An 8,798-nucleotide genomic window follows, 5' to 3' on the forward strand; every position below is an offset into this window, starting at 1 on the left:
GTGCAGCCAGAGTGCTCTTTGGAGGCAAAGATGATGAGACTTCACCTAACACAGTTTGAACATGTTGCTAAGAAGGGCTATTCCTTGGAGAGGGACATGAAGCTTGGAAAGGTGGAGGGTTGGTGAAAGAGAGGAAGACCCTTGACCAAGTGGATTGACACAGTGACTTCTGCAATGGGCTGTAGTGTGTAAAGAGTTGTGAGGATGGCACAGGATAGGGTTCAGATCCGTCGTTCACAGGGTCGCTACGGGTCATACTCGACTTGATGGCACCTAACAACAAGGCACTTTATACTTCCTTTCTCAGTCATGTAATAGGCTGACTCTGCGAATAAGTATGGCGAAAGGTTACAGTCCTGATTTATGTCCTTAAAATTTGATTTTTTTTTAAAGAGGCAAGACTTTTTTATCACTTCTTAAAATGAGGCACCATTTGATTCTTCTTTCCTACCTCTTCCAGGTTGTAACAGGGAGGGCAAATCAGCAAGAGGAAGCAAGAGCTTCATTTCACCTTCAGCCTAAACTCTGAGGGCTCCAAAGCAGCTTGGCCTCTACTGCTGGCTGCCTGATGGAGTGATCTGGGGCCCAGGAGTTCTGGAGCATCACAAGGAATCTAGAATAGGAGCCCCTACAAACTCTGTAACTCTGGGGGTTAGCACTGAAGGGTCAGGGTGTGTCTGCCAGCCACCATACCATGGGTCCCAAGAACATACCTGAAGTCTCTAAGGACGCAGAGCTCACCTAGGGCTTCACTTGTATCTTTATCTCTCTGAGGAAGGACAGATTGAATGGGCTTGGATAGACCAGAGTTTCAAGCTTAGCTCTGCCAATTCCTAGCTATGTAACTTTTTCTCTTTGAACCTGGGTTTCCTTGTTAGTAAGACACACCTGCCTCACAGGGCAGTATGGGACTCTGGTGGCCTAGTGGTAAGGAGTTGTGCTGCCAACCCAAAGGCACATAGCTTAAATCCACCAGCTGCTCCATAGGAGAACAATGGGCAATCAACTCCCACACAATTTACTGCCTCTGAAAACCTTGCTGGAGAGTCAGCCATGAGTCAGTTCCAATTTAACAGTACATAACAATGAGGTTGTAGTGAGGGCTACAAGTCTGCTTGGCCTCCAGTAACACCCACCATGTGGTATTGCATTTGATAATTGGCTACTATGAGCATGAACCTGACATGGGCTGTTGGGAGTCTGAGAATGGAAAACAAGCCACCTCCGTTCTCTGTCCCCATCAGAGCTCGACACTGGAGCCTGGTTAATTCTAAACCCTTCATTATGATTCTCCAGCCTCCTTCACTGAAGGAACAAGGAAATCCTCTCTAATAGCAGCAGGCCCAGGACAAGAGGAGTAAGGCTCACTGCTGGAGGAAGGGAGCCACGGCCAGTAATCCTGGTCCCTGTGAGGGCTCCCTTCACTAGAGTAGAGGCTGCAAACTCTGAGAATGCATCCTGCTTCTGTTAGTCTCAGTCAACTCTAATTTGTGGTGACCTTATACTTAACAGAATGAAACATCCCCTGACCCCCTGCTGTATTCATTAGTCGTTATTATATTCGAGTCCACTGTTGGAGCTACTGACCAGCTTCTGTTGCTATTAGGTGCTGTGGGTCAGTCTGAACTCACAGTGACACCATGTGACTTCCAAGGAAGGACTGTCACTAAGAGACAATTGCTAGGTCTTTCTCCTGCTGAGTCACTGGTGAGTTCTTGCCCTTAGCAGTCAAGTGCTTGGCTCTTGTGACACCAGGGCTATTTAGCCTGCGATACTTGGATACTTTTAAATTTGTTGCCAAGATTCAGAAACCAGGAACTTACCTGCTGAAAGGTGTTCACACGACTGCCTTGGCAACAAGCAGCTGGAGCTCAGTATCCACACCCCCTAGTTTGGCATGAGCGTTGCAGCCCTCTTCCCATGGTTATAGGAGCCCGCTTGACTCTTGCCCACTTTGCTTGGTCCTTACCACTCTCTCCCCTCTTTCATTCTCACTCATACTTCACTTTTTCTGCTCTCACCTTAAAGCCTTGGCACTAGCCCTTCTGCCTATGGAACATTTCACCACGGTCCATCTCCTTCAAACAAATGTCTTCTCTTCAAGTGACTCTTATCTCCTCTCAACACTTCGTTTTATGTTTTCCTTCTTAGCTTGATGTCATTTCCTCCTTACTATGATGTCATTTCTCATTTACTTACTCATATATTTATGATGTCTCTCTAATCCTAAATTGCTGGAACCACTTGTGTTTTATACATATATAAATTTCTAGGAAAAACAATGACTTGGATTGGTGTTCAAAGAGTCTTGTGATCCAAAAGTCACTTTAAAAAAAGAAAAAAACAAACTTCTAAGGATTAAAATTGTTTAAAGAAAAAAAAATAACCCCACTGTTCTGGGCTTCAGAGTCTTTCTGAGCAGAGATACACAACAGAACCAAATACACTATCTTTCGGTTTCTTCTAATTCCCTCCTGAAGTAGCAATCATTCTGGTTTTGTTTGTGACAGTGTCGGGGGTCCCTCTCTCCTCTTCCAGCACTACCCACCAGGCCTCCCCAGGTCTTGGGAGCTCTTGAGGGTGGTAGGCAGTAGCTTCCAGACTCCAAGGGCAAGAATCCCCAGTGGTGGAGGGTCCCCAGCACAGAGAAGAGAAAACAGATTTATAGAGCAAGAGGGCATTGTTTGTAGACTAAGTGCTGGGAGCAACAAGAACATTAGTAAATACAGAACAGAAAATAATGATCTTTGAAATGGCAACAAATGGGGCACATTAAGCACTAACACCTAAAAAAGCTGCTGCCCAGGCGATGGTGGGCAGCTCCTCAGGGAAGAGAAACCTTCTTCTTTCCAGGCTGCCTGGTCTTCAGTCCTTGTAACTTTTCATCTTTGAGCGCCTTCAAGAATTTATCTGCAGGAGAGCAAAACAAAGCCGCCATAGTTGGGATAAGAGCTTTTTCTAACATCTCCAAAGCCAGATTTCTGGGTATCTAATGTGCTCCCTAAAGAACCCAAAATCCATCTGTGATTTAAGTTGGGGGTAGACCTCTAACAGTCAATGCATGTTCATATGAAGAATATATGAGAAACTCAGATCTAAAACTACCCATGTTTCTAGGGATGGATTTCTTTCCCTGGCTCCAGGGATGAGGAATTGAGGGCCATGATAATTTAAGCATTTGGGTTGATTCACCCTCCTCCCTCAGTGTAGCAAGTGTGTCAATGGAAAATGATACTTGTGGCAAATAGTTTTTAGTTGTGGCAAATAGTTTTTAGTTGTTGGATGATGTCTCACAGCTGGCAGGAGATGGAAATGAGAATGGCCAACAGAAAGTGCTCACTAGTGTCCTCTTCAAGTAGCACATGTCATACCTGTCATTTCTGGTGTGGCAGGGGACTCTTTTACCCTGTTTTAGACAATAGTGGGAGTGGTCTTGCTACGTGGTCAAGCACAAGACTTGGGAGCAGCAAAGCCTGCAAAACGGCTTATTGCTACTGTGCAATGAATCCTTACAGGAGTAGAAATGGGTTTTACAACTTTGCCCTCCAACACCAAGGAGTCAGTCAGATTGCATGTCAAAGGCATCCTGCCCAAAGCCCTCCCTATACCACAGTTTTGCCTTGGTCTGGAAACTTCCATGACTTAAAACCTATGAATGGATGCAGGAGCCCGAGACCCTGACCAGAAGGGCTTCCAGAGAGCCAAGATCACAGGAAGCTGCCCTCCAGCACCGACAAGTGGGGTATCAAAAGGTGCTCGGTGAATGCCTTTAAGGTCTTCCAGGCCTTGCCCAGTTTCCACTGTTCCTTATGGTCACTCAACTGAGTTCACCTAACCCTCCCTTCTCCTACGAAGACCCCAGTTTAAGATAAACACTGGCCTCGGTAGTCTTTGGAAAAGTCTCCAGATCACAGACGTGAGAGTACTACTGGGTTGGGGGATGAAGGTTCAGGATGGAGCGGTGGGTGAAGTTCCAGGTTTGAGGGCCCAGAATCTAGATTACTGAGAAAGGTATCAGGACTGAGGGAGGGTAGTTGAGACAGAAGGGTTCAGAGGTCTAAATTGGTGGTGGTGGGAGGAGTCAGTAGAGAGATCTAGACCAGTGGGAACTGCGTTTTGGGGCATGGATTTACTATCTAGGACTCCTGGGGCTGGAGTCTGAGACCAGGCAACATTCTGGAGTGAGGCGTGGAACCAGAAAAGGAGCCAAGGGCACGGCTAAGGGTGGGTCTCGGGGTTCACGCACAGCGCTGAGAGTCGAAGCCGTCCCCAGTGATGGTGAGCAGCTCCAGCTCCTTGATCCGGATCTCCAGCTCGCACAGTTCCTCGGGGTGGGAAGCACAGGCGAGACGGGGGGCCGAGGGACCAGGCGCCAGGAGCGAGGGGGCCACATCTGGCCCAGTTGAAGGAGAGTAGAAGAAGCGCAGAGGCTCATAGGGGATGGGTGCCAGGCCGGAGGGCCAGGGAGGAGCACAGGGGCGCTCACTGGGGGGACCAAGGCCCGGCGGAGGCAGGGGTGCCGGAGCCGGGGGCGCCTGGGGCAGGGACCGGCCCCCTGCCGTCCCACCAGCCGGCGTTCCGCCAGCCTTCAGCGGCACAAAAAGCTTCTTCCAGATGTTAAAGTCGCTAAGCGGAGAGGAAGAAATGCCGCGGTCGTAGAGGGACGGGAAATAGAGGGGCGGAGCCGGCCGCTGGCTCATAGTGGGGCTGTGGCTGCCGCGCCGCCCCTTCGGCATCTTTTGAATGGGAGGCTGCGTGGGAGAAACCCGCGCCTGGAGACTCGAGGCCGCGCCCGGTGTCAGCCAGGTTCGAAAGTTCCAGAAGTCCCGCCCCAAATGGGGCGGAGCCATACCTGACAGGCTACATCATACCACGTGGTCCCGCCCCAAAGAGGCGGGGTTATACACGACAGGTCACGCCCCACAACGTGGCCCCGCCCGTTGGTGGCCGGCCGCGTCCTTTAAGTGTAGAAGCCACGCCCATCCGAGGGGCAGGATTCGAAGCTCCCTCAGTGGTCGATTTCCTCTCCCTGGAATGCGCCGAGTTGTGAGTTTATGAGACATGTCATGCTCTTGGCGATAGACTCCCGGCCTGGTCCTGGACTCCTCCTTCTTGTTGCTGTTATGTGCCATTGAATCACCTGTGACTCATAGCGACCCTATGTACAAGAGCCCTAAACGCCATTCTATCCTGTGCCGACCTATCCATCTCAAACGCACTCATTCTCATCACTCCAGTCACAGAATCGATCCATCTCATCAAGGGTCTTCCTCTCCTGCACCCCCCCCCCACTCTGCCAAACGCGATGTTCCTCTCCAAGGACAAGTCCCTCCTTGCAACATGCCCAAAGTATGTCAGACGAAGTTTCAAAATCCTTGACTCCAAAGAGCATTCTGGCTTCACCTTCTCCATGAAAAACCTGTTTGCTCTCCTGATAGTCCATGGTATGTTCAACACTCTTCTCCAGCACCACAGCTCAAGGCATCAATTCTCTTTCTATCATCCCTATTCCCTGTCCAACTCTCTGATGCATAGCACGTAATTGAAAAGACCATAGCCCGGATCAGGCTCACCTTGGTTTCCAGCCTGGCGTCGTTGCTCTTCAGTACTCTTGAGAGGTCCCTCACAGCTGACTTTCCCAATGCAATTAGTTTCTTGATTTCCTGGCTGCTGTTACCAAGAATATTGACTCTGGAGCCAAGTAAACTAAAACTGTTAACTATCTCAATCTCTTCACCATCCAAACTGATGCTGCTAATTGACCCAGTGGTGAGAATCTTTGTTTTCTTGATGTTGAGCTTCAGTCTATACAGGAGGCTGCAGTCCTTGACCTTCTGCAGCAAGTGCTTTGGGTCAGCAAGCAGGGTTGTGTCATCCATATCATGCAGGTTGTTGGTGATTCTTCCACCAATCCTGATGCCACATTCCTCCTCGTACAGCCCAGCGTCTCGGATGATCTGTTCTGCATACAGATTGAAAAGGTATGGTGACAGAATATATCCCTGATGGACCCCCTTCTTGATTTTGAACCATCCAGTGTCTCCCTGCTATGTTCTGACGACTGCCTCTTGGTCCAAGTAAAGGTTTCACATTAGCACAAATGTTCTGGGACTCCCATTCTTCTCAGAGTCAGCCACAGCTTCTTGTGATCCATACAGTCAAAAGCCTTTGCATAGTCAATGAAGCACAGATAGACATTCTTCTGGTATTCTTTGCTTTCGGCCAAGATCCATCTAACATTAGCTATAATATCCCTAGTACCATGACCTCTTCTAAGAGGTCATGCCTGCACATATGGCAATTCTCAGTTGACATATTGTTCCAAATGTTTTTGGATAATTTTCAGCAGAATATTGCTTACAAGTGATATTAATGATATTGTTGGATAATTTCCACAATTATCCTTAAATACCAGCGCTGTCGTAGTCCTGAACACCAAAGACCTTTAGGTGGTGAAAGTGTTCCGTTTCAGGAGTGGAGAAGGGTGGTTTCTTCTCATAAGATGTGCCTCCCTCTCCCCACCACCTCTTACCACTTTGAGGAGAATTAAGAACAGGTGACTTAGGCTAACTGCTCTCCTAGGTGCCTGGTCTCCAGTGAGGCTGGTCACTGGCATGAATATGCCTGCCTGCCAGCCAAGCTCTTTGGAGCCCTTCTTAACGCCCTGCAAATATTCAGCTTTGCTTGTTGCTCATCGGTTGTCCTCTGGGGAAACGTCATCACTGCAATTGGCGGTATCCACGCGGTTCGTTTGTCTTCCTTTCTCTTTCACCAGACTCTAACCCCTTTGAAGGCATTACCTGGCTTTGTGCTTGTGACTCCTACAAATAGAACTCAGCATCTGCTGTGAGCCCTGAACCAATGGTGTTAGGAGTTGGGAATGTATTCGAGAATAAAGCTCCAGACACAGTGAGAACTGCTCAGTTTCTGTTTAACCAACACCTTTTCTTCCTCTTTCCTGGGATGGATTTCAGAGCTATGTCTTTGATGCCCAGATTCCAAATCCACCAAAGCAAAACTCGAAGTAAGGGCTATGAAGAACTGTGGGGTCAATATACAGCAGTATTCTGAGAAATTAATTTTAAAACTAAAGCTCTTAACTGGTTAAAAAAAAATAAAATTTCTGATTCAAGGGGGAAACTCCATACCACAAAGATATGTTCTCCAGGAGTGGAGTGCATCTTCTTGGATCTGGGTACCTTCCCTGATTCCAAGGAAGGCCACAACACATGGAGGAAGGCCATCAACACAAACATGGAGGGACATCCTGAGGCTGCAGATACTGAAAGCAACCAGGGCTCTCCTCCACAGCTGACACGGAAACTTCTAGCCTCCTAACCTGTAAGAGAATATATTCCTATTTGTTAGTTATTGTCGCTATGTGCTGTTGAGTTGCTTGAGACTCATAGCGACCCTTTGTACAACAGCTCTGAACCCTGCTCTATCCTGTGCCAAGCTTATTGTCACTGACACACCTACTCTCATTACTCCAGTCACTGAATCAATCCATCTTATTGAGGGTCTTCCTCTCTTGCACTGTCCCTCTAGCCTCCCAAGCATGATGTCCCTTTCTAAGGACTGGTCCCTTCTTGCAACATGCCCCAAGTATGTCAAACAAAGTTTCAGAATCCTTGCCTCCAAGGAGCACCCTCGTTTCACCTTCTCTAAGGCGAACTTGTTTGTTCTGGAAGTCTATTCATTACTCTTCTCCAGCACCACAGTTCAAAGGCATCAGTTCTCTATCATCCCTAGTCATTGTCCAATTTTCTGATGCATAGCAAGTAATTGCAAAGACTGTGCCCTGGATCAGGCACACCTTAGTATCCAAACGGATATTATTGCTCTTCAATACTCTGGAGAGGTCTCTGACAGCAGACTTGTCCAATTAGTCTTTTTATTTCCTGGCTGCTGGTACCAAGAATGTTGATTATGGAGCAAAGCAAACAAAAGCTATTAACAATCTCAAATCTCTTCATTGTCCATCATGATACTGCCAATTGGTAAGAATTGCCCAGTGGTAAGGATCTTTGTTTTCTTGATGTTTAGCTTCGATCCATATTGTTAAGCCAATAAATAAGTAAAAGCCCTAGCTATGGTCTGGGCCAAATGTCTTCTTGTCCTGACTCCATTTTGAAGCAACTTTTTTTCTTATATAGTGCAAATTGTCATCTATGTAGCTTGTCTCTGTAAACATTTTCCACTGTACCCTTAGCCTAAATACAAAGAGCTTCTATGCCTCCAGAAACTCTATGAACTTTGATAAATGTTGATAGTTGTAGAGGGGCTTCAAGCCTTTTGTTCATAGGGTCGCTATGAATTGTGGTCGACTTGATGGCAAACAACTATAAGGAAATGTAGTTTTGCTTTCTTACTCTGCTTATTTCAGATTTAAGATTAGAAACTGCTATTAATAGACTACTGGAATGGGTTGTTAAACTATGTAATGTGCATGGTTATGTTATACACTTTCTTCTTCTTGTTATGTGCCATCAAGTCCACTATAACTCACAGTTGCCCGATAAGCAATGGATTTAAAGCTCACCCTATCCTGGGCCATCCTCACCTTCTTTGATCAGCTCTTGTCCATTGTTACAGTTACTGTGTCAATCCATCTCAAGAGCCTTCCTCGTTTTTGCTGAACCTCCACCTTTCCCAACATGAAGTCTTTTTTCAAGAATTTGCCCCTCCTGACAATATGCTCAATGTATATAAGACAAAGTTTCACCATATTTGCCTCTAAGGAGCACTGTGATTGCACTTCTTCCAAGACAGATTTGGGGTGTTTTTTATTTTTATTA

At 47.0% G+C, this 8,798-nt stretch overlaps 1 protein-coding gene across 1 annotated transcript; it reads right to left on the bottom strand.

Moving 5' to 3' along the window:
- Positions 1-2,824: 2,824 nt before the first annotated feature.
- Positions 2,825-4,736, bottom strand: LOC102876814 (chromosome unknown open reading frame, human C11orf91). The gene is made up of 2 exons (XM_006883785.1): positions 4,247-4,736; positions 2,825-2,910 (listed from the first exon to the last, which is right to left on the bottom strand). Exons 1-2 carry the CDS (start codon positions 4,734-4,736, stop codon positions 2,825-2,827), a joined length of 576 nt encoding a protein of 191 aa, XP_006883847.1.
- Positions 4,737-8,798: the final 4,062 nt, after the last annotated feature.

This window comes from Elephantulus edwardii, unplaced genomic scaffold (assembly GCF_000299155.1).
Source record: "Elephantulus edwardii isolate Elephantulus edwardi_28Jun2011 unplaced genomic scaffold, EleEdw1.0 scaffold00029, whole genome shotgun sequence".
Lineage (NCBI taxonomy): Eukaryota > Metazoa > Chordata > Mammalia > Macroscelidea > Macroscelididae > Elephantulus > Elephantulus edwardii.

What these genes read in the sequence shown, in the direction of transcription:
- LOC102876814 (XM_006883785.1), bottom strand. Translation starts at nt 4,736, where the DNA reads ATGCCGAAGGGGCGGCGCGGCAGCCACAGCCCCACTATGAGCCAGCGG. An exon ending in CGGCTTCGACTCTCAGCGCT is followed by an intron (nt 2,911 to 4,246) that starts GTGCGTGAACCC and finishes GCTCTCCTGCAG; the next exon opens with ATAAATTCTTGAAGGCGCTC.